This window comes from Eutrema salsugineum, unplaced genomic scaffold (genome assembly GCF_000478725.1).
Source record: "Eutrema salsugineum unplaced genomic scaffold, Eutsalg1_0 scaffold_30, whole genome shotgun sequence".
NCBI classification, from domain to species: Eukaryota; Viridiplantae; Streptophyta; class Magnoliopsida; order Brassicales; family Brassicaceae; genus Eutrema; species Eutrema salsugineum.
In genome coordinates this window covers 153408-179530 of record NW_006256755.1, presented here as the reverse complement: position 1 = coordinate 179530, position 26123 = coordinate 153408, and the positions used below count along the sequence as shown (strand labels likewise).

The 26123-nt window shown below is 39.3% G+C and overlaps 1 protein-coding gene and 1 non-coding gene across 2 annotated transcripts; one reads left to right on the top strand and one right to left on the bottom strand.

The window, feature by feature from the left end:
- Nucleotides 1–8039: 8039 nt before the first annotated feature.
- LOC18014235 (bifunctional TH2 protein, mitochondrial) lies at nucleotides 8040–11909 on the top strand. Its single transcript, XM_006419120.2, has 6 exons — nucleotides 8040–8457; nucleotides 9414–9522; nucleotides 9859–10149; nucleotides 10262–10670; nucleotides 10800–11066; nucleotides 11158–11909. Exons 1-6 carry the CDS (start codon nucleotides 8099–8101, stop codon nucleotides 11583–11585), a joined length of 1863 nt encoding a protein of 620 aa, XP_006419183.1. The 5' UTR covers nucleotides 8040–8098; the 3' UTR covers nucleotides 11586–11909.
- A 4229-nt stretch (nucleotides 11910–16138) lies between these two features.
- On the bottom strand, nucleotides 16139–16245 carry LOC112085097. Its single transcript, XR_002898707.1, has one exon. It is a non-coding gene; the product is annotated as a small nucleolar RNA R71 (small nucleolar RNA).
- Between the last annotated feature and the right edge of the window lie 9878 nt (nucleotides 16246–26123).

Sequence of the window (26123 nt, the reverse complement as noted above, 5' to 3'; positions counted from 1 at the left end):
CCTCATTAAAAACCCATCACTAGAAAACCCATTGGGAGAAAACTAGTGGTGGAGAAAAAGAGTACAAGATTGGATCACAAGTCCACAAAGCTTCGAGGACTTGGATCACAACCAAGGTATTTGTTATGAACTCTTTTCCCTCTTGAGCCAAATGTTGTGCTTGTCAATTAGAACTCCTCCAACGGCTTCTTTAGGCTTCTTAGTCCTTGATCTTGTCATGGGACAATTCGGAATTACTAAAGCCTCTTCTTGATCAAGCTCTCGTTCCTCAGCTTCAAGGTCTCCTTCCTCAGGTTCTAGCTCTATGTTTCCAATGCTCTCCATGATCATATATTCCCTTTTAAGTCATTAAGAAGGTGTGGGCCACATTTTGCCAAGAACCCTAAAGAGAGAGACTCACTGTGAAGAGGAGCCACCGAGAGGGGCACCATCGGGCCTCCTGCTTCATTCTGTTCTTCGTTTTTATTTTTTGTTTATTTCAATTCTCTGCAATTCTAAATACTTTTGTGATGTTGAACTCAACTATGTCTGAGTAATCCCCCAGTTGGGTTTTTAAGGATTTTTCAAAGGGAATTTCATGTCTTGATCATATGTTTTGTTCGCTTTAGGGTTATTAAACTTCTAGAAGTCCTTCATTTCATTCTTTTTCCCTATGCTATTTCTGTTGCTAGCCGCTTAAAAATTGATCTCAGTAATTGAAGCCACGAGAGTGTTGTATCGAATTACCAAACTTAGAAGTGATCGAGCGAAGTTGTTATAGGAGACGAAAGCTACCTATTGAGAATCACGAGCGTGGACGAATTCTGTTTTTAATGCATGATCTTATTCGCGGCATGAGAGCGAGAGTTAATTGCCGAGTTGAGTGATTTGGTTGTTAGGGTGGTTAGAGCTGGCTAATCATACATGCGCCTATTCGAGTATGAGATCCTCACTAGATGATTACCTTTATCGATTTGTTTGTCTTTTGATCAGTTCATGAACCCCTACGAAAACTCTTTAGACCCATCATTTAGTTTTTATTGTTTTACAGCCTTTTCATTTCATTTTTATTTAGATTTAGTGATATCAAAACCAAAAACCCCCCGTTTTGCTTGTTTTACTAGTCTTAAGTTTCGATTGATTCATACTGAAAGCTCAAAATCTTTGTGGTTCGACCCTTAAGTACTACAGTGTACATCTGTGCACTTGCAGATATTTAAGGTTATAAATTTAAAACGTGAAGCTAGAAGTAACCCTTGATTCTCTTAGCATCAGACGCCTGCAGCTCCACCACTGATGTAGGCTCAGCTTGTCTTGGCTCCTCCGGGGGGACTCGAACCCGAGAAGCAATGTCTAACTTATACAGATCTCTCCAACAGATCTTCTTCTTCTTCTTGGTTAAGTGACGCATCCAACCCTCAACAAAGATGTCAATGAATCCGACACCATCCTCTAAACCAGGATCCGAGATCCGCGTGATGTGAGTGCAGTGGGCGACACAAGTTTTACCCTAGACAAGCTGTAAGTGCATAGTAAACGCAGTAGTACTTAGGGATCGAATCCACAGAGATCTCTGTGTTGAGGACTCCTAACTAATGCTAAAAACAATCGTAAACCTAATCTAATAAAAAAGGGTTTTGATTTGTCACTAAATCTAATTATGCAGAGAATTAAAAAATCTGGAAATAAGAATCGGTTGAAAACTATATAAGAAACGGCGCTGGGTTCAAGGTTCATCTTTAGGGTTCATGTTTTAAAACACAAGGAATTTAGGCAAGGAATTTCTGTGATTCTGAAACTAGGATAGACACATGTAAGATTAGCCAACTCTTGTCACCTTAATCATCTAATTACTTGTTCATGGCAATTAACTCTCACTCTCATACCAGCTTAAGATCATGCTTGTAGATCGGAATCCATCTCTGCTTACGTATCCTCCGTAGGTAGCTTTCGTCTCCTACAACGGTGACGTCCATAAGATCCAGTTCAAGCAATCCAGATACAACACTCTCGTGGCTCAGATTAAACGTAGGATCGGATTCTGGGTGATCAATCCAGAATTACCGCTTTGAGATTTGGATGAATGGGAAAATCATGTTAAAAATCGAAATCCTTTTCCTAAAAACCTAGATGTCATTCAAACATGGGGTCCCTTTGGATTACCCTTTCACCCAACTAGGTGACTACTCAGACATGGCTGAGGTAGACATCATCATCATTTTAGAACTAAGAAGAAGAAAAGTAAAAAAAAAACAAAGTTGCAGAAAAACTTCTCTTATTGAAGACAGAGTGGCGATGGAGAGCTTCTACAAATGCATAAAAATAAAACCTAAAACTACAAATGAGTTCTCTCTCAAAGAGAAGAAAGAGGCTCTCTTACAAAAGACCTAAAAATGAGTATTTATAGTGTTTCTCCAAGTCTTGGGCGTCTAGGGCTTGTAAAATGAGTGCAGGAAGTGTCTTGGGCCTTAGTTGGGCTTCCGAGTTCGGACATAGGTCCACTGGGGGTGAAACCTCTTGAGCCTCGGTGGAAAGAAGGTTGGCCGCGGGTGAAATCACTTGTGCTTAACTGGGCTTGTGTTTATCAGCCTTCAGTGCATTGATGATATCTGGAGATCTAACCGTTAAATCGCTTTGATTCCAAGTGTGTTGGAAATCTGGTTGTCTCCTCTATAATGTCTCCAAACTTGGGGATGATCAGACGGTGAGAAAGTCTTCATAGGTTGCCAAACTTCTGACGGTGTGAATTTATCCAAAATTTTATTTTTACTCCAAAATGCACTCCAAAGTCTCAAGTTTCCTGAAAAGCCTTTTAAAACTCCAAAACATGGAAAACACTTAATAAACCTTTAAAACTGAGTGAAAACACCTGCATAAGATACTGAAAGTGATCCATAAAAGTGGTCAAAATCAGGTGTTATCACCGCGCCAATAGAGCTTCTTCATATGAGTCAGCCTCCAAAATGCTACAAATGTCCTGTCAAAATCAACCAATACAACTTACTACTCTCAAACATTAACCAAACTTAATATCAAACACATAATAATATGCAAGAAATACTGACCTCAGCACTAGTGCCAATAGCTTCATTGATGTCATCCAAAGGAATACCTTCCACGCAGACATCAGTGAACTTGTGCTTGCAAATCCTTAGACAGTCAGACTTAGCAGGTACAGCTTCACGAAATTTTTTGCCTAGACTTGGAATACACTCAAACGCAAAAATTTACACATAAAATAAATTATATCAACTTTCAATTTGTAAATTTATATTTTCAAACAATCAACTGAGACTTACCTGTAGAGGAAGAATGAAACAAGATAATGTACATTCAGCTCCTTTAGGTTTTACGCTGCCATTGAACTTTGTCACTACACGCCAGATCTCCTTCATTGTCTCGTCAAATGTGTAATGCTCCCAAGGAAACGTTCTACACAGCTTCAGATCTCCCACCACTCTACGCAAGAATGGATCAATGTTTCCGTCATTATTTGACTTTGTCTTCAATATTTTGCATAAAAACAACAGTATTGCCATCTTCTTCCTATCCAAAAAGGTATCCTTCGTCTCTTCTAGCTTTGCTTCCACCTCTGCGATCTTGATTTTTTCATCCTTTCTAAAGTGCTTCTTCACAAACTTCAAACTACCCAAGTTTATATAGTTAGTATGGTAGTCATGGTAGTGAAGACCACTTAGCAGTGCATGCTCCCTCAATGGTATTGAATATTCACTCCATTTACAACAAACCACTGCTCATTTTGCTTCTCAGTATAGGCTGTATGAAGAAGAAGCATCCACAACCCTTGAATTATGTGGTTTGGCTCCTTGAACTTGTGAAACAGGTGCTTGAACTGCGCATGCGATCTGAGCCATTCCATCTCTTTTGGCAGCTTCCCTATCACATCAAGTACATGCTTCACAGAAAACCATGTAATTATCTTACATACCTTGCTATATTCGGTTGGATCGAAATAAAGCTTTCAAGATTGCATTGGTAGGCTGTCATCATCGGCATCCTATAATTCAACCGAGTGACACAATGTTTTATAACTTTTTTTTGTACTTGTTGTACTAGTTGTCCACAGACCAATCAGATCAAACAATGTTGTCCCAGTTGTCCACATACCAAAAATATTTTAATCAAAACTAAGTTGTCTTAGTTGTCCACAGACCAAACAGATTTTAATCTACAAAGTTGTCCTAGTTGTCCACATACCAAACATATTTTAATCAACAAGGTTATCCCAGTTATCTACATACAAATCAGATTTTATTTACCTAAAATGTCCCAGTTGTCCAAATACTACTACACCTACATTTCTCCATACTATTTACTCCTAGCCTAGCCTGTAATAAAATTGAGCCTATTGGGAATCTTATACATACCTCTTGCATTTCTTCCTCCTCCTTTTGTATTTCTTCTTCCTCTTGCATTTCATCCTCTTGATTTTCTTCCTCTTGGTTTTCTTCCTCTTGATTTTCTTCCTCTTGGTTTTCTTCCTCTTGATTTTCTTCCGCTTGGTTTTCTTTCTCTTGTGCTTCATCCTCCTCCTCTTGCACTTCTTTCTCTTGTGCTTCATCTTCCTCCTCTTGCATTTCTTTCTCTTGCTCTTCATCCTCAGGCGCAGGATCCTCTCGCACTTCGTCCTCTTGCGCTTCATCCTCCTCTTCCACTTCTTTCTCTTCTGCGTCTTTCTCTTGCACTTCTTCCTCTTCGTTTTCCTTCTCTTGTGCTTCATCCTCTTGCGCTTCTTCTCTGTCACCATCATTTGCCATCAGAGGAATTTATTACGTAGGTGTGGACTCTGCCGCTTCGGGGATGGCATTGCTTACTTCAGCATTCTCAGTTTCCAAGGGATTTTCTAGATTTTTGATTTCCGCCGGGTTTCCTACTTCCACCGGATTTTATAGGTTCTTGTTTTTGTTTTCTGCCGGGTTTTGGACTTCCACCGCTGCTCCGACTTGAGTAGACTCATCCATCTTTCCATCTTTTCTCACATTTGCCATATATCGGATTCACAATTCCTGGAATTAATATTAGGACATCTCGGATTCGCAATTCCACATCGGGATCTAGTCGCTCGCTGGGAAAAAAAGAGATTAGGGTTAAAACAAGAGAAAACGGTGTCGAAGGAAGAAAGGGGAAGTTGAGAAAGGGAGTTTGAATTTTCGCGATTCTGGGGAGTGGGAAGAAGAAGAGTTCGAATAAAAGGGAAAGAGATGAAAAATAAAATGGAAAGAAAACCGTTTTTTGATTTTCTTTAAGTAAAAACAAATCAATAAATTCGATTGGGTCAGATTTCCGGGTTAACCTAAAAACAAATTGATTTGATTATGATATTGTTGTAAATAACTCAAACTGTAGGGATAGGGTAAGATTTTTGAGGGTTTTCGACTATAAAAGAAAACTAAACCTAAAATAATTATTAGATTATAGCAGGTTTTTTTTTCTCTACATTGTGGCATTTCAGCTCGTCGCTCAAATCTAAACTGCAGAGGAAGCTAATAGGTATTCAAATTGTACCACCCTTTCAACCTCGTAGACGAAATAGGCAGTCCCCGGCGGAATCGATACGGATGAAGAACGAATTATCCACGTCCAACGATTGTTAAGGTTTGTGATTGCTTTTCCCTCCTTCTAAAGTGTATTTAGGATCAGTTGCTTTAGCTTTTAAAAATTTATCGATTGTTATATGTTTTGGTTATGAAAAGTCATTTCACCATTTTTTTTTTTTGATAACCGTGGGGATCCCAAAGGCTTTCTAGGCCCAAAAACTAATCCTACGAGGCCTTGCATCCGGGTACGCGTTCGAAAATATTCCAAATTTAAAGTGCAGTTAGGTGGCCAAGGCGACTCGAACCCAGGAATCTCCCACTTGGAAGTTACCACTGGACCAAGGCGACTTGGTTTCATTTCACCATCTTGAGGAAGCATTTGATGGAGAATGAATAGAGATGGAAAATAGATACATCGGATGGTGAATTGGTAATAATACAACTAGGATGGAGAAAGCTTGAGCTAGCTGTCGGGAGAGGCATTTCGAAAAGTTAAGACCATATATTCTTAGAACGTAAATGAGACCATATATTCTCAGAACATACAGTGCGTAAATGAGACCATATATTCTCTGAACATAGCAATTTCTGGACATGTCACAAATTCATTTGACCACATACATAAAATAGACCCATAGTTGTAAAGACAATTATACAACTAGAAAATACATAGTTGAAATAGGAAATGACATAACTGTCTTTTAAAATTATTGAATCAAATATGGAAAATATACATTTTTTATTTATGAGATGATTTATTATTTACTTTCTTAATTATTAAAATATTAAAATTACTATATATTTTAAATAATAATCAATTCATATATATATATTTTTAAAAACTCTATTCTAAATTTAAAAGTATTTTTACTATAATTTGTTATGTTTTATTTGAATATATATATAAACAAAAGTCTATTTAGTAAATTTTTACGAAAAAATAATGAATACATGATTTTAAGATCTTATCACCATTTTATAAGATGTTAAAAAAATCAAAATAATATTTATTTACATAATTTTTTTCCATAAAAAAAAACACATTTATAGAAATAAATATAGACATAGTTTAACACTATTTGACTTTTACAACTTTAATCTATAAAAATTTAATTCATGTAATAAACTAACAATAATTAAATTTTGAAAAATTAAATTCTATAGCTGTCCAAATCATATTTTCATATTACAAAGATGTAATATATTATAATTATGTAACGTTTATAAATAGTTTATTTTTTTTTTAAAAAGTATCATTTAAAATAAGATAATTGTTTTGTGTTGTGGGCAGGTTAATATATTATATTAAAACAGAAACACATTTAGTACTTGCTTCCAAACACTCCTAATTTTTTTTAAGTGTTTAAAAATAATTTTAATAATTATTTATATTTAATTTCGAAAATTAGTTATTAATTTAAATATTTTTAGAGTTCCTTAAATATAGGTAATTTAGATTTGATTTGATTTGATTAAAAATAATAAATCAGATATTAATTTAGATTTGATTTAAAGATTCTAATTTAAATAATTTCTATACTATTAAACATTTTTATCAAAAATATCTAAAATTTTTGAAAAAAAAAATAATTCACATATGAAAAATAATGGTCATATTTGAAATATAAAATATTTCTAATGATGTAAATGATATGATATTTATGTTGTTTATATAATATATATTTACGATTATGATTTATTTACAAATTGATAATAAAATAATAGGTAAAATTCAAATGTATAATTTAAATATTAAAAATATATTTTTTAAAATTTTCATAGAACTAAAAATATATATAAAAATCGGGTTAAAAATATTTTGGTAACTAAAATCACTAATTTTAAATTATACATATATATTGAAAATATACTTTTCATACAAAATAAAAACATAAAAAAATAAAAGTCATTGCATACATTATAATGTGGTTTGAAAAACCAGTTGTACACTTTCTTCGTTGATTAAATTTTAGAAAACTATAATGCTAAATAATACTGTTAATACTTCTCAAAACTTTTAACAAATATTTATATTATACGGTAATATGAACGGAAAAGTTAGAATTATGTTTTTATAATAGTTTATTTTGAATTAATATTAGCGGACGGGTTAAAATTATATTTTTATAATTATAATTAATTTTAATACTATAAAAATATATCTAAACACAAAAATCAATATTTTCACTTATTAAAAAAATATTTATAAAAATAATTATATCTAAACTCAAAAACACAAATTATATTACAAAATTCGTTAAACAATAAAAAAATATTCGCATGCGGATGCACGGGGTTAGAATCAATACATCATTCATATATACATTTTAAGCCAAATACTAAAGATCAAATTAGGACTTCATTTTGCTCGATTGTTCATATAATCGAAATTACCAAAATTATGTAAAGAAAACCCACGCGTAGCGTGGGACGATACCTAGTAACCCCTAGTAAAAATAAGAAATGGTCAGTTTCTCTCTTTCTCTGCATCCACCACAAGTACTTCCATCAAGCCTTGCACAAATTAAAGAAACCCAGCCGATCTCTCTCTATCTCTTTTTATGCGCTTCCTCTTCTCCCCACGCCTGATCAATAACTCGCTCGTTCTTCTCCGATCTTCACGCGCCGCCCCGCCGATCTATCCTCTCTTGTTTGGCAGAAAGTCTCCGGTCTTCATTTCGGCGACTATTCCAGTGGCGGCGGCCGCCTTCTCTTCGGCGATGGCTATTACTCCTAACATCGCCGTTAACCACTCGGAAGAAGCTCTGCCTGGAAAGCTGTGGATCAAGTTTAATAAGGAGTGCCTCTTTTCTATGTACAGCCCCTTCGCCGTCTCTTTGGCCGGCGGAAATCTCAAGATCGAGACATTCCGCCACTATATTGCACAGGATGTTCATTTCCTCAAGGCGTTTGCTCACGCGTGAGTCCTCTCTTCTTCTGGGCTAGTATACTTTGTTTATTTGTGTGAATTGCATTTACATAGATTGCGGGAAAATGATGCGTGAGAGTTGCTTTAGAAGTTCTTGTGTTCAAATATAGATGGAGATTAGCTTTTAAATTAGGGTTAGACACAGTCATTCAAAGGTTTGATCTGGATCAATTCTAGGATTTTTGAATCAAAAGCTCTGGACATGTGTGAAAAGAAATTAGATATGGAATATATATATGATGCTTTTGTCAACCATCATTTCATTTGTTAAGCACAACAGTAGATAATCTGGGCTTTATTGAACCCAGAACTCTTACTTTTAGCGTTTGTAAAGTTATGGGTTCATAATACAAAGTTTAGGTATAGTTTATCGGATCCTCAGTATGGTAGTGCCAAAGATTAGTTTCTGGTTGTAAGGATGTTGAATTCATTTTTCCCTGTGTGAAATAAAGTACATTATTAATAGTTTATTTGTTGGAAATGCTTTTCATTTGTTTTCTAACTCTCAAAGATTATATGTTCCCAGGAAATGTATTTTCGCCTTACATTTGATATCCCTACTATCCGCTGACATAGAATAGTATTCTTATTTATCTTTAGATTCGACTTGGATGCTGCTTACATTCAGTGCCCGTTGATAACCAAATGAGGTTTCGACATGGATGCTGCTCACATCATTAGATTCGACTTTGATGCTGGTCATGTAGATTTATATTCTTCTAATTGCATTGGAAAATGATGATTCTTTTCACGTTATCTTTTGGTTTTAGCAGTTGATCAAATGATGTTAATTTTGTTACAATAAACGTGAGAATCTTTTATTCTTGCTTATAAAGTTATGAAGAGATGGTTAAAGCTTTGTATAATATCAAACCTCTTCAAACCTTCCACTGATTGGCTTTCATATATTTTCTTTATTGATTAATCTACCTTTTTCTGCATTTTAGGTATGAGTTGGCCACAGAATGTGCTGATGATGATGATGATAAGTTGGCAATTTCCAACTTGAGGAAAAGCGTGATGGAAGAATTGAAAATGCATGCCTCGTTTGTACAGGTAGAGTAAGGTCTTTATTGTTTTGCATCATTACATGCTCATTTTTTATCATATTCACCGGAAGTAGAACATAAGAATTCACATGAGTTCATTCGATAAATCATGTTTGTTCTTGGACTTGAAAAATTCTACATATCATGGCAAAGCTCCAACTAATTTACCATCTTTTGATCTCTCAAATTCTTGTACCATGATAACTATATTTCAGCCAAATCCATGTAAATTGGTGCCACTTAGCTTCTTATTTTTGGTCAAAGTGCCACTTAGCTTCTAAACTACGAAAACATATTGTTCTCAAGTGATATCCTCAGTAGAACATTCGTCTGATTCTTGCAGGATTGGGATTTAGACATCAACAAAGAAGTACGCGTTAACTCAGCAACTTTGAGATACACCGAGTTTTTGTTAGCTACAGCATCCGGAAAAGTAGAAGGACTTAAAGCTCCCGGCATGCTTGATACTCCATTCGAAAAAACGAAAGTTGCTGCATACACGCTTGGTGCTGTGACACCTTGCATGAGGTTGTATGCCTTTCTTGGTAAGGAGTTTGGAGCACTTCTAGATCCGAGTGAAGTAAACCACCCCTACAAGAAATGGATCGATAATTATTCAAGTGATGCTTTCCAGGTATGAAATAGTTGTATGTTCTGCCTAATTTTGTTTACTTTCGAAGCTTTCTAGTACGCTGTCTGTCATGATGGATTTTATATAATGTATTGTCTGCTTTCCATTAATCTAGGTATCAGCCAAGCAAACTGAAGACTTGCTCGAGAAGCTTAGTGTCTCGATGACAGGCGAAGAACTGGACATCATTGAAAAATTGTATCAACAGGCTATGAAACTCGAAGTGGAGTTCTTCCATGCTCAACCGCTTGCTGAGTCTACCATAGTTCCACTGCTCAAGAACCATTCAAAGGATGACCTCGTGATATTTTCTGATTTCGATCTGACTTGCACTGTTGTTGATTCTTCTGCAATTTTAGCTGAAATCGCAATCGTAACTGCCCCCAAAGATGAACAGAGTCGATCTGGGCAACTAATTCATCGGATGCTTTCGGCTGACCTTAAGAACACTTGGAGTCAGCTTTCTAAACAATATACTGAGCATTATGAAGAGTGCATAGAGAATATTTTGAAAAAGGAAAAAGGTCAGACTTGTTTACGTTTGATTATGTATCAACGACTATACTAATCTACTAGGCATTTATAAAGTGGTTGGGACGTTCTGCTTGATTATTCTTTTAATGTGGAAGCTCTTTTCTTCTATTCTTATGCAGCGGAGAAGTTTGACCATGAGGGTTTATGTATAGCACTAGAGCAGCTCTCGGAATTTGAGAAAAAGGCAAACAATCGAGTGATCGAGTCTGGTGTACTGAAGGGCCTGAATCTTGAAGACATTAAGCGAGCTGGGGAAAGGTTAATTCTCCAAGATGGCTGCATCAATGTCTTTCAGAAAATTTTAGAGACTGGGGATCAGAATGCAAAAGTCCACGTGCTTTCGTATTGTTGGTGTGGTGACCTCATCAGGGCAGCCTTTTCTGCACGTATGTACAAAATTCCTTAATTTCGTGAACTTTGAAGACAATCCAGGCCGTAAACCTAAGAAACTATTCTAAAACAATCTCCTCTCTACAGGCAGCGTAGATGCAGTGGAAGTACATGCAAATGAATTCACATTCGAGGAATCCATCTCGACCGGCGAAATAGAAAGGAAAGTGGAATCCCCGATCGACAAGGCTAAGCAGTTCAAAAGCATTGTACAAAACAGAAAGGACCATGATGAGAAGAAAAGCCTCGTTACTGTGTATATTGGAGATTCAGTAGGTGACTTACTCTGTCTCCTTGAAGCAGACATAGGAATAGTTGTTGGCTCTAGCTCGAGCCTCAGGAGAGTGGGAAACCATTTCGGGATCTCATTTGTGCCTCTGTTCTCTGGAATCGTCCAAAAACAGAAACAACACACTCAAGAAGAATCATCACCAACCTGGAAGGGACTCTCTGGGACGCTTTACACGGTTTCCAGCTGGGCCGAAATTCATTCATTCGCTCTTGGATGGGAGTAACCGGTAGAAGAATATATGAAGAAATTTGTAGATACTGCCGGGTGGCCAGTTTTATCAAGAGCCACGTAAATTTAAAGTATTTTGCTTTCCAAGTTTGACCGATTGCAATAGTGACCTTTGGTAGGTCCCAGATTAAGCATTTCACGTCTATGAGAGCTTCTGTTGTTCTTTGCTATGATCTATTGTTGTGGATTTCGACAGAAAATCGTGATGCTGAGATGTCATTTGATGCTTGGACTCTTAACAGTTTTGGAGAGCCTCTTTATACATATACAAAAAAACATCTATAAATTAATATTATTGGGTTAATGATATTGTATTTATCCTAAAGAGATTTTGTCTACTAATTATGAGCCTTATTAATTATAAGAATGGTATATAACTTTTTCACGTTTTGAAAACACAATTCCGCTATTTTTAACCATCCCATCAATTTTAATTAGTTTTCATAATTTTGAAAGTGATTTCGCTAAACTAGCATGATAAAACTGTAACTAAGAAAAACAAAACATGATTAATCTACTTAAACTAATCTCCAGCGTTTTATGATTTTTCAGTAAAACTTTTATTTAGTTTAGAGATAACAATAACATATGGACAAAAAAGTGTGTGGATTAGTATGTATCTTTGCATGGATAATCTCAGATGGATGGTGGTTTATGAACAATCATGTATTTGTATTTGTTCGAACCATATTCGAAAACATCGAATCTCAAATTGCTATCAAACTAAAGATGAAATATATTGATAATAACATATCCACAAGGAACATATCCACACCATGATAGTTGAAACTACGGTTTTTGCGAAAAAAACTTTAATCTTACTTTATGTTTATTTTATCTATTATTGTGTATCCACACAAACATGGTAAATCAAATAAAGAATCATGGGCAAAAATTTTGTAGACAATAATTTCTTGCAAATTATGTTTAACAATTGGTGTTACAATTTCATCAAGGTAAACCATATAGAATTTATTACACTTCACCGCACATTATGAGTTTCAATTATACAATCAGTGACTTTAAATTCTAAGATGACTTTGGGCCTGAGAAATTATTCACATACCCCTCATTCTACTTAAATCAAAATCCATCGAAACTCTTATTTTTTCCTCTTTCTTCATTATCTTTCATTTTTTTCTTTTTCCTTTTACACTTCTTGTTTTTTTTTCACCGATTATCCTTTTTCTTTTTTACACACCAACAAAAAAATAAAAATTACTTTCTTTCTATAAATTTTTAATTTTTGTTTTTTGAGAAATTGTCATCTTTTTCCTTTTAATTTATCAACATCATCATTTTTGAGATCCAAATAAAAATTATCTTCTTTGTATAATCTTTTAATTTTTATTTTTTTTTGTTGAGAAATTGTCATCTTTTTCCTTTTAATTCATCAACATCATCATTTTTGAGATCCAATATGGCTTTTTTCTAATTTTATTTGAAGATATATGAGGGTAAAAAATGCCTGCAAAGTGTTCGATGAAATGTGTAAGAGAAACATGCTGTATACAATGTTTTAATAAACATAGTTGTATGGATAATCTATCATGGACATGTTTTTATGGATAAACTATCATGGACATGAATGAGTATATATGTTTGAGTTGATTACATGTTAACCCACTTTATGAGTTTTTATTACAAAATCAGTGACTTCTTTCTCTAAGTGCACTTTGACAACTGTTTAGTGCCTTGTGATGCCACAAATACCCCTGAGAATTTTCCAGTATATTGTTTATGGCATCAGAAAATTTGTTGTATGCTTTATTGCTTTTGTTTGCAGAAAAAATTAATTCATTCTCTCTTTTTTCTTCACTCTTTTCTTTTTTTTCATCACTACTTTCTCTTCTTTTCTTCTTAGATCTTCAATTTTTTTAACAAAATTTTTTTACCATCACCATTGCTAATCTCACCAAACTCGATTTAAGATGAGTTAAGCTTTTCATCTCATTACTTCATCTTCTTCTTCTTATACTTTCTTGACTATATTCAATATATTCATATAAAAATTATTATACTAGATATTTAATAATGAGTTTAATTCCGAACCAATAATTTTTGTTCTTAAACTAAACATATTTCTTTAATTTCATGATGTGCCCAGAATCTCCAAAACCCAGATGAATATTCGAGGTCTGTGAATGCTCTTTCCGGAACGCCTGAGGTCGCTCAATTTGGAGTCGTGTGCTGAAAATTATTGCCTTTGGAAGACGAGTTGGTCGATATGAGCCCAAAGGAGTTGCGATACGCGCTAAGTGTTTCTACAAGCCTCGGCATCGTTACCTCGACATTGCTCAGGCCGAGGCTCATCTCCTGAAAGAATTTTGGGCTAGACCTCGTACCAACCCCTTGGTATGTTGAGATCAAGGCATGCATGCAAGAAAAGTGAAGCTGAAAACGACTAAGTGTTGAACATGCACTTCGGTATAAAAACCTCGGCGTTGCACGCCGGACTCCGTCTTCCTGAACCCCTCGACTACCAAGCTCCTCGGCATTACATATCGAGGTCCCTTGTCACGAACCCAGAATCAAGAACAAAGTTACTTAGAGGACACACGTGAAGATGGATTGAAGACTAGGGTTTATGCATGTTCTTGACGTGTTCTTCATGAGATCTTCATCTTGATCTTTGCTCACGTGCACCCCTCGGCATCAAGACCTCGGCTTCACTCTATCACACACCGTGGTGCTCACCCGACGACCCAAGAAGAGCGTTCAGTACCCAGTTTGTTCCGGGCTGACCCGCGACACTTACCCTTCACTATAAATAGATTTTAGGACCAGAAACCTAATCATCTTTGATCTTATCTCATTTTTTGCCTGTTTTAGCTTAAAGAACTTGCCTCTTTTGTGAAACTTGATTAATCTAATCCGATATCTCGTTTTCACGTCAGAATCTTGTTCTTGTTTATTTCTCTTATTCTCCAGCATCAAACTCCTTATCATGACTAGCTACACGTCTTGTAAAGGACTTAGTGAGCTCGTTATGATCAGTGAGTAGTCATCTAAGCGGCTTTAGATAGGTAGATTAGGGTGCTTTTATGATAGATTAGTGAGTTTAGGGGTCTAGTCTTGCATGTTTCATTCTTTAACTGACGAGATCTCTAAGCTGGATCCAAGCACATCACTTGAGGTTCAGATCTGAGACATATCTCGCATCAAAAGTGTTCGTAGAAATGTCTGAACCACTCGGTTAAAGGTTTAAGAGTCTTTCATTGCGAGAGTGATAGTTTGTTCTCTTAAATGACCTGTTGAACTGGATCTTAAAGCTGACTGATTCATGCTTCTCAAAATGGATTTTGGTATGAAAGAGGGTCAGTTTAGATGTTTAATATTTTCATGAGAAGATTAACATACTTTGAGTTCATGTTAAATGAAACCGTTTGATAATACTGATTCATTAACTTGCTAGTCTAGCTTGGAAGCCTCGAGTCTGTTATCCTGTCTAAAGCTTCTATCTTTATCATATATTATCATCATCCGATCATTTGCTAATTTATTCATCATCATTTGCATCCTCACTTAGCTTAAATCTCATCTTTTGCTTCATTTGCATGTTTACTTGCTTGCTGAGTAGATTAGATAAAAACTCTTGTTTGATCATCTTGACTTAAGATCACAAGTAACATAGACTAGTGCCTCATACACAAGTTTGGATTGATAACCCCTTGTACTACAAGACAGGGGATTCATAACCTCTACAAAGGGTCTAAAAGCTCTTAGTTATCAATTGGCGCTGTTGCCAACTTGTGGGAGCATTAGTCTCTTATTTGTTCTTCAGATCAAGACTTTACTTTCTTTTGTTTTACTAACTCTTTTGCAAGTTCTGGCCTTGCTTTCAGGTGCATGAAAACCAGGTCTCGCAGCACAGAACCGCCTCTCCCTTACGACAACAACATCAACCGAATCGAAAGGCGAGCACGCGAGAGAGAACGGCACTTTGAAAGGCTTGGTATGGCAGAACAGCAAAGGATTGAGCAGCAGGCTCAAGTTGCCGAGCACCAGGCTCAGGCTAATCAAGCGCAGGTCGAGAGGAATGAACAACAAGCCTACGTTAACCAACAACAGGCTCAAAGAAATGAAAGGCTTGCTCAGCAAAACCAACATCAGGCAAGTAGAAATGAGCAGCAAGCCCATCATGTTCCTCCGCCTCCACCACCAGCTCAGAGATAACCTCCTCCGGTCTTTGTTGGAGAAAATGACCGAGCTAACGCGCACCAATATAGAGCTGGGATCCAGGCACCACCTGTGCAAAATAACAACTTTGAAGTTAAAGCTTCCCTGCTCAATATGGTGCAGAACACCAAGTTTCACGCTTTACCCAGAGAGGACCCTCTTGAGCATCTTGATCAATTTGATCGAGTTTGCGACCTGACAAAGATTAATGGCGTGTCTAAAGATAGCTTCAAGCTGCACCTGTTCCCATTCAGCCTCGGTGATAAAGCTCACCAGTGGGAAAAGAACCTCCCAAGCAGTTCTATACAAACGTGGGAGCAGTGTAAACTGGCGTTCTTATCCAAGTTCTTCTCCACATCACGCACGGCAAAGCTAAGGAATGAGATTTCAAGTTTCACGCAGCACAACAATGAGAGCTTTAGTGACGCTTGGGAACGGTTCCGGAGCTATACAAACAAATGCCCACACCACGGCGTCTCGGAGGCATCCCTCCTGAGTACTCTATACCGAGGTGCCCTCCCCAAGATCAGAAACCAACTCGATACAGCCTCCAACGGAAATTTTCTTGGGAAAGAGATACATGCGGCAATGGAACTAGTGGAGAACCTCGCCATGTCTAATGACACGTATGGAGAGGATTTTGACAGGACAAACCGTTCAGAAGGATCTAGTAAAGAACAGCGTATGGAAAAAGATATAAGAGAGCTACAGAGCAAGCTTGACAAGGTTCTAATGGCTACACAAAAGCCAATACACTTTGTGGGCGAATTTGATGAGCAAGGGCCGAGCTTTGATAATGTCAATGAAGATGGTCTAACTCAAGAAGAGATAAACTACATTGGGAACCAACAAAGGTATCAGCGGTTTAACAACTTTGGGAATAATCCAAACCTCTCTTACCGGAACCCAAATGTAGCTAATCCCCAAGACCAAGTGTACCCTGCTCAACAAGCTATGCTCCAAAAGCTCCATTTCAGAACTGCTTTCAGCCCAAGCAACAGTTCAGTGGGCAGCAACAGAGTTACAGTCAGCAGAATCAACCGGTTCAAAGCAACACCTTCAACAGCCAACCGCAGAAACATAAGTTTCCACTAGGGTTCAATCCGCAGCCGATGGGTAATCAGCAACAGAACCAGGGAACGACTCAGAATCAGATGGGACCTGACGTCTGTGGGCTTCTACAGCAGCTGTTACAGGGTCAGCAAAGGGTTGAGAATCAGCACGCAGCAATGCAACAAGATATCAGAGAGCTTAAGCAGAATCAAGCTTCTACATCATCAAGAGGTCCGGCTTTACTAGGTAAGCCGGAGCCTAACACAAAGGCATATGTGAACGCCATCACATTGAGGAGTGGTAAAGAATTACAAGCTCCAACACCTAAAACAAAGCTCATTGAGGAAAATGAGCAACTCGGAGGGGAGGCAGCCTCAGATGATGCGCAACAAGAAGAAAAGGTTTTGGAGAAGGAACCGATCAAAGACAAAGGAAAAGAGGTGGAAAAGACACCTGAGCTTAAAAAACCCTACGTTCCACCACCACCGTACCAGCCTAAGATACCATTCCCAGGGCGTTTCAAGAAGAAAATCCTAGACAAAGCCAAGGCGGTCTTTGAGAAACACTTGGAGAACACGCAACTGACTTTGCCTATCATAGACGCCTTCTTAGCTATACCACAGCTTGGAAAGTTTCTAAAGGATGCAATCCTAAACAAGACAAAGGAGCTCCAGGGTATGGTAATATTGAGTCACGAGTGCAGCGCTATAATTCAAAGGAGATCTATACCAAGAAAGCTATCCGATCCGATCAGCTTTACTTTGCCGTGTGCCATAGAACACTTGAAGTTCTCAAATTGCTTATGTGATCTAGGAGCTTCTGTGAGCTTAATGCCTTACACGGTGGCCAACAGATTGGGATTTAAAAGTTACAAACCGGCCAAGATCTCCCTTGTCTTGGCCGATAGATCGGTGAGACTACCAGTGGGCTTACTTGAGGATCTGCCTTTGAAAATCGGTGAAATAGAGATCCCCACTGATTTCATAGTTCTTGAGATGGATGAGGAACCTCTTGACCCCATCATCTTGGGGCGACCGTTCTTAGCAACAGCAGAGCGATTATCGACGTAAGAGGGGGTATGATCGAGCTACACATCGGTTCCAAAACTATGAAATTCTTCGTGAAGGAAATGATGAATAAACCGACCATTGGAGGTCAGGTTTTCTATGTGGAAACTATGGAGGAGCTAGCTGATGAGCTCCTAGAGGAGTTAAACGCAGAAGACCTGTTACAAGTGGTCTTAACGAGGGAACAAAGCGAGCACGGGTACTTGAACGAGGAAAGCGAGGTGTACAAGCGTCTCCTGGACCAACCGAAGGAACTTGGAGCTGAGACGAGGTTTCTGGAGCTCAGGAAGAGTGGCCTCGACATCTTAGACACCGGGGAGTCCAAGGCTGTTGAGGAGACACTTCGGAGTATCATGGCCGCGACATCTTATGCCGAGGTCGATGGTAAACCGCGCGAGAAAGAAAAGGCCGTGGAAGCTGTTCCAAGGCAATGCAGCTTCGAAGCTGATTTGAACGAGGCTGATGCACCCCCTGTTGAGCTCAAGCCTCTACCAACAGGGCTCAGGTACGCTTTCTTAGGCTTAAACTCTATGTATCCCGTGATCATCAATGATAGCTTATTAGAGCATGAAGAGAGTGCATTGCTTAGTGAGATAAGAAAGTTCAGGAGAGCCATAGGATATTCTTTGGCTGATATTAGCGGGATCTCTCCTGACATATGCACCCACAGGATACACCTAGAGAACCAAGCTATGTCCTCTATTGAGCATCAACGACGTCTTAACCCGAACCTCAAGGAGGTGGTTAAGAAGGAGATACTCAAGCTCCTTGAGGCAGGGATAGTTTACCCAATCTCTGATTCAAGGTGGGTATCTCCTGTTCACGTTGTGCCCAAGAAAGGTGGGATCATGGTGGTTAAAAACGAAAAGGATGAGCTTATAGCCCAAAGAACTATAACCGGTCATCACATGTGCATAGACTATAGAAAACTGAATTCTGCTTCTAGAAAAGTCATTTTCCTTTGCCATTCATTGATCAAATGCTTGAAAGGCTGGCTAACCATCCTTATTTTTGTTTTCTTGATGGGTACTCGGGGTTCTTTCAAATCCCCATAGATCCCCGAGATCAAGAGAAAACAACATTTACTTGCCCTTATGGCAATTATGCTTATAGGAGAATGCCTTTCGGTCATTGTAATGCACCTGCCACTTTTCAAAGATGTATGATGCATATCTTCTCTGATCTAATTGAAGAGAAAGTGGAGGTGTTTATGGACGATTTTTCTGTCTACGGCTCCTGTTTCTCCGATTGTCTTGCTAATCTATCTCAGGTTTTAAAGCGATGTGAGGAGCACATGCTCGTCTTGAATTGGGAGAAATGCCATTTCATGGTTCAAGAAGGGATTGTCTTGGGTCACAAGGTATCAGAGAGAGGCATAGAGTTGGACAAAGCCAAGATCGAGGTTACGGTGAACTTGCAAGCTCCTAACTCTGTGAAAGGAATAAGAAGCTTCCTTGGTCACGCAGGGTTCTACAGAAGATTTATCAAAGATTTCTCTAAAATAGCTCGACCCTTGACAAGGCTATTGTGTAAAGAAGTGGAGTTTATCTTTGATGATGAGTGTGAGGAAGCTTTCAAGAGAATCAAGGAGGCATTGATCAGTGAACCGATTGTCCAAGCCTCTGATTGGTCATTGCCCTTCGAAGTGATGACAGATGCATCGGATTATGCTGTGGGGGCTGTCTTGGGGCAAAAGAAAGATAAGAAGCTCCATGTGATCTATTACGCAAGCCGCACCTTGGATTCAGCTCAAGAGAAGTATGCCACCACCGAGAAAGAAATGCTGGCCATTGTGTTTGCATTTGATAAATTCAGGAGTTATCTCGTGGGATCAAAGGTCACGGTCTATACAGATCACGCGGCTTTGAGATATCTGATGACCAAGAAAGATGCTAAGCCAAGACTTCTCAGATGGGTTCTGTTGCTTCAAGAGTTTGATATGGAGGTGCTTGATAAAAAGGGTATTGAGAATGGAGCTGCCGACCATCTCTCAAGGCTGAGGATCGAAGAACAAGTCCCCATAGATGATGCTTTGCCCGAAGAACACCTCATGCTAGTCAAGTCCTACTTAGAAGTAGAGGAGGCCAACACGATCAAGGAAAGGAGCCTCCCGTGGTTTGAAGATCTTGTGTATTACTTGTCATGCGGTTTAGAGCCACCAGAGCTAGATTCTTATCAGAGGAAGAAGTTCTTTAGAGATATGATGAGGTATCATTGGGATGAGCCGTATTTATACGTGCTTAACAAGGACCAACTCTATAGACGATGCTTGGCCAAGGAGGAAATCTACCCAGTTCTACAAGAATGTCACGGTTCAGCGTATGGTGGCCACTTAGGTGCTTTCAAGACGGTAGCCAAGGTTCTACAAAGTGGTTTTTGGTGGCCGACTATGTTTAGAGACGCTCAGAGTGTTGTTTCAAGGTGTGAAGCTTGTCAAAGGCACAGTAACATATCCAAGAGGAATGAAATGCCTCAGAACCCGATTCTCGAAGTAGAGATTTTCGACTGTTGGGGCATTGACTTCATGGGTCCCTTTGTAAGCTCATACGGGAATCAGTATATACTCGTTGCTGTGGATTATGTGAGCAAGTGGGTTGAAGCGGTTGCATCTCCGACCAATGATTCGAAAGTTGTGGTAAAACTCTTCAAGAGCATCATTTTCCCAAGGTTCGGAGTTCCAAGGGTAGTTATCAGTGATGGAGGAAGCCATTTCATCAACAAGACTCTAGAGAGTCTTTTGAAAAAGCACGGAGTAAAGCACAAGGTGGCTAGCCCTTATCATCCTCAAACAAGCGGTCAAGTGGAGGTCTCAAATCGCCAGATCAAGGCTATTTTGGAGAGGACCGTGAGTTCATCTAGGAAAGATTGGAGCAAGAAGCTTGATGATGCTTTGTGGGCTTACAGGACCGCATACAAAACCCCCATTGGAACCTCACCATTTAACTTACTTTATGGAAAAGCTGTCATTTACCGGTTGAGTTGGAGTACAAAGCCTTATGGGCAGTGAAGCTTTTGAACTTTGATATCAAGACGGCTCAGGAAAAGAGGGTTCTTCAGCTTCACGAGCTTGAGGAGATCCGCTTAGACGCTTTTGAGAGGTCTAAAATCTACAAAGAAAGGACCAAGGCGCTCCATGACAAGAAAGCCTCCGCGAGACCCGAAGGCGAACCGGCTGCGAAGCGAGCAAAGAACAATGAGCTTGCGCTTGCACCAGTGCCTGAGCCAAGGAGAAATGGGAAGCAAGTGGTTTCTGACTCTGATGAGGACAAGGCTGGAGCTCTGGTTCTCAGAGGAGATACAAAAGAGCGAGAGGCCAACTGTGGCAAGGGAACAAAGAAAGAACCGAAAGCTGAGCCTGAAGGAGAGCACTTTCCAACGAATAGAGAGTACTTGGACCATTTTAACTCTGTGAGAGTGGCTCAAGATCGGTTCCCTGACATGGAGTTGTTGAGAAAGCTTGAGATACTCGACGATGTTACCCTCATCTTTCAAAACATGGGTTTGGCCTCGCTCTTTGAGCCGAGCGATGTTGCTTATGAAGGGATTCACAACAGTTCCTGGCCACTCTGGAGGTATTCATATACCCAAAAATAGATCCCAAGCGCTTACATGGGAAAGGATTCGGTCACATAGAGTTTGAAATGGACGGAGTAAGCTACAAGGTCAGTTTCAAGGAGTTAGATGAGATATTTGGCTTTGTAAGGAATGAAAGCTCCTTGGAGAAGTTTGTGTACCTGAAAGAGGAGTTAGCTGCTCTATGGGAAACCATTGATTTTGGACAATATTTGGGAGGCAAGAGCAAGACGAGCTGCATCAGGAATCCCGCGATCAGATACGCTAACCGAGTCTTGGCCTCCATGTTCTTCTCGACCTATAACCTTGGAGTTATTCACTTAACCGAGCTGGAGATGTTGGGTCTTGGCTTGAAGCCACTAGTCACTCAGATGAAGAACAAGAAGGAGTTCCAAGGGCCACTACATGTGCCTTCTCTAGGCGCATTCTTTGCGATTCAGATGCTCACTTACTGTCACAATGTGTGGTGTGATCGGAAGAAGAAGGGCACAAGGAGGCTTCAGAACGGTTGGGTGATGACAAAGATTTTGAGGGCCAAAGGGTTTGTATTCCCTGAATCCACATCAAAGCCGGGTCGCATTGATGAACAATATCTAAGCAAGAGCGGTTTCTTCAGAGGCAAGGCAGGGAACAAGTGGGTTTACAACTTCACGCTGATGCACAGAGATGGCACGCAAGACTTTGCATTGCATAATTGAGCATGAACTTGAATTCTCATTGTGATCACTTCTCTCAAAAAGAAAATGTGAACTCCCATTGCATACAACCTCTTTCTCTCATTTGTTCTTTTTGCTTGAGGACAAGCAAAGGACAAGTGTGGGGGAGTTGATATGTTCATAATTTGCATCATTTAGGTTGCATAAATCATCCCAAATCATGTTTTATTTCATGCATTTTAGGTCCTTAGGGTTTATTTTAGAACTTAGGAGATGCATTAGGTCCCAATGAGTCTTTGCATATTTTGAGTGTCTGTCAGGTGAATATGGAACTGAAAAGATGAATCCAGGAGGTGGAATGGTGAGCAAAGCTTGAAAAAGTGGAAAAATCAGGTCTTGGGAGATTATCGGCCATTCTCGCTGGCCAGGAAGGTTTTACCGGCCATTTTCATGTACCGCGGGAAGCTTTACCGGCCATTTTCACGTACCGCGAATGAAGTGTATCGGCCAAAATCTCCGGGTGTGAACGAGTCTCAGAAATCGCCCGTCCGGGGAGCCTTCCGGTCCGATTCAGACGGCGGGTCCTTCATAGAAGTTGGAGAGAATTGGAGGACGGTCTCATAGCAATTGGAATCGTGGAATTCGGACGCGTGAGCAGAGAGATAAGCTCGTCGGAAGAAACCCCTGTCTCGCAGGTATTCCGGACCGAGCAGATCAGTTCTGAAGGATGCGAAGGACGGTGCACTTCCAGACCGATTCAGTTTCCGCGGCCTTCATGAGAATCAGAGACATTTGAGTCTTCTTTCCAGAACAACCGAGATCAGTCAATTCGGAGCTTTGAGCAGAAAGATACGGTCTCCGGAATGGACACATGTCTAGACGCTTCTCTCTGGTCGTGTAAATGCACTTCAAAGATGTTCCCTCCAGGAAACCTTACACTTCCCAAGCACTGAAACTTCCTTCATCAAAGTTGGAGATAAATGAGTCCTCTGTCTTCTGAAACCGGAATCACTCAATTCGGACAGGTCTCCAGGAAGTTACACTCTCCGGAATGCGAGATGGTCCAGACAGCCCAGGATGACTAAGTTAAACATGCCACGGTATGAAGCTTGGCCGTGGCAACATCTTGCAACCTTCGGCGATTGGCACGAGCTGAATGCCACGGTCTAGGACTTGACCGTGGCAAATGAACAAGAGGCTGGAGATAACTTCTACACAGTTTCGGCTTTTGACACGATCTCAATGCCACAGCCTGAGACCTGGCCGTGGCAAGCATATACTTGGCTGGGAAGGTACTCACATGCATGCGAGTTTTGGCACGGTGTGAATGCCACGGTCTGGAGGCTTGACCGTGGCAACCTCTACACATCTTTGGCGTTTGACACGGCTAACTTGCCACGAGTCCCAGATGAAGCTTGATCAGACCGCGGCAACAAAAGGAACCAAGAACACAAGTAAAAACTTTGACACGGTCAGGAATGCCACGGTCACACCAAGGATGCACCAGACCGTGGCAAACCCTTCTTTGCCCATCAAGGCCGGGTCAGTACCCGGTTTGTTCCGGGTTGACCCGGTTCGCCCAAGCTTCTTTTATAAGGTTTTTAGACCTAATTTGTGGAGAGACTTAATCTACTTTTAGTCTTTTTTTCCCCTTTTGTGAAAGAAACCACTTAATACACTTTGTTTTAGAGAGTTTAAATCGATTTGCAGTTTCTTTCCATCTTGTTCATCATTTCTATTCATCAAAATCAACTTCTAATCATGATTAACAACACATCTTGCAAAGGATCTAGTGTGTTGATCATGATTAGTGAGTAGTTACCTTAATGAGGTTCTAGATGTGTAGGTTAGGGTGCTAAAGTGTTAGATTAGGAGTGCTTAGGGCTAGATTCATTGGTTCATTTCTCTAAACAACTATTCTCTATGCTAGATCCTTGATAATCACTTGAGATCTAGATTCTGGGAATTTCATGCACCAAAAGTGTTTGATGAAATTCCTGAAAGAGTTGTGTTAGAGGTTTAAGTAATTTTTCATCATGGGAATGATTTGTTAAATGCTTGAATGATCATTGAGAACTGTTTATTAATGCATATTGATTCATATTTCACAAATGGGAATTTGGTTTGAAAATGGATTAGTATAGGGGTTAATACCTTCATGAGAGGATTAACATAGATTAGAGTTCTTAATCACTTGAATCATGTCTCATCATTGTCATTTGCATTCCTAGTTTAACACCAAAGCACCCTAACCATCTATCATGTCTAGAATCTCATGCCTCCATCATATCTTATTCACACCATTTGTCATTGTCATTAGTCTTTAATCCTGTTTATGTTTATATTTGTCTCTAGATTAATCAAAACCCACTCTTGTTTGCTTGAATTAAGAATTTGATCATATAGCTTAGTGTCTAACACCACATCTGGATTGATAAACCTCTTTGTGCTACATTGACAAGGGGATTGATAGCCCTGAGAACCTAAAAAGTCTTGTCTATCAACATGGAACAGCCGGGTGTGAGAATGAGGAACCGAGAGCCTCTGAAAAACGAATAGGGGCTGGCCGATACCGCTTTGACCCCTACGTGTGGGGAGAGCCTGAATACCACACCAAGAAGCTGTACTCGAGAGTTAACACCCTCCAAAAGTGGTGTAAGTGGCAAGACAAAACCATCCATGCGTTGGTGGACTGTGTAAGACAGCTAAAGAAGAAGGTCAAGCAGCTTACCGCACCATCCTCACCTGATAAAAACTCGGCAACCTCGACAGCACAAGTTACACAAGAGGAGGTTGGAGAAAGCTCGAATGCGAGGGACCCTGAGTTTCCACCGGGCAAAGAAGACTGGATTGACCCTGCCACGACATTCCTACCTAAACCCTCAGAGAGCAGCCCACCACGACAGTCCACACTGTCCTCCTCAACATCAAATCCCTCGCACTACTTGGGATCAGACCTCAGCGACTTAGGTATCGACTTCAAACCCTTGTAAAATCTTGTATATATCATCTTGCATTTGTCTAGTTTTTCTTTCTACTTCTCTCACATGCTTTTATAACACAAGGGAATGTGTTATTTAAGTGTGGGGGAGGAGATTTGTATCTTCTGATCTTGTTTTCTTTGTTCTTATTTGACTTTTTTGCATTTCTGAGTCTCATGTAGATTAGTGCATATGAAAAACCTGAAAATTTTCACAAAAATGCTCATTCTAGTTGCATTTCGCATTTTAAGATCGAGTCTAGTTGCATCATGTAGGATTGCATCAATGCAAGGAGTAATGATAGGTTTTTTCCTAGAGAGTAAATCACCTTGAGAACTTGAACTAAATATGCTTGTGAAACTCATTCTGTGCTTGCAAAGTCTGAACGATTTGAATCTGAGAAACAAGTGTGAATCGAACTCAACTCTGATTAAGTGAGAACCTTGAACTTGACATTTAATTATCATGTTTGTGCATATCATCGTGAATTCATGGGTACCACATACATATTTGAGCTTTCTTATCCCTTTTAATCACTCTCGCAAGCTCAAGTAGCTGATCTCTCATCTTGAGACAATCCCCTGCCTTTAGCCAAACCTTTCTTTGAAGCCTAAACACCTTTCTTGTGTGCATGATTTGTGAGGCCTTGTTTCTGGTAGACTTGGTAAAAAAGTGTTGGGTTTAAAGCGACAAAGATAGTGCTGCATGTAGACACTGGTCCAACATCAAGGGCTAGTCTAGGTATAGGTGAAAGTGAGAGTATCGATTTTGAGTGTGCAAGCTGAAAAGAAAGAAAAATCTGAGTACTGAAAGTGGAAAGAACCGAATTGGCTAGGGGAATGAATGCTTAAATGTAAGAAAGTGAGTGTCTGCTGAAAAGAAAAGCTCATGTGTTGAAATGAAAGGAGCCTCATGAAAAGAAAAAGAAAAGATTCAAAAAGAGGCTTGATTAAAGAATAGCTTGTGTGTTAAAGAAAAGAAACTCACTAAGTGGTTGTTAAAGAAAGCATTCCCCTAAGAGATG

Coding starts and splice junctions, on each gene's coding strand:
- LOC18014235 (XM_006419120.2), top strand. CDS start 8,099: ATGCGCTTCCTCTTCTCCCCACGCCTGATCAATAACTCGCTCGTTCTT. Junction 8,458..9,413: donor CTCAAGGCGTTTGCTCACGC/GTGAGTCCTCTC, acceptor TCTGCATTTTAG/GTATGAGTTGGCCACAGAAT. Junction 10,150..10,261: donor ATTCAAGTGATGCTTTCCAG/GTATGAAATAGT, acceptor CCATTAATCTAG/GTATCAGCCAAGCAAACTGA.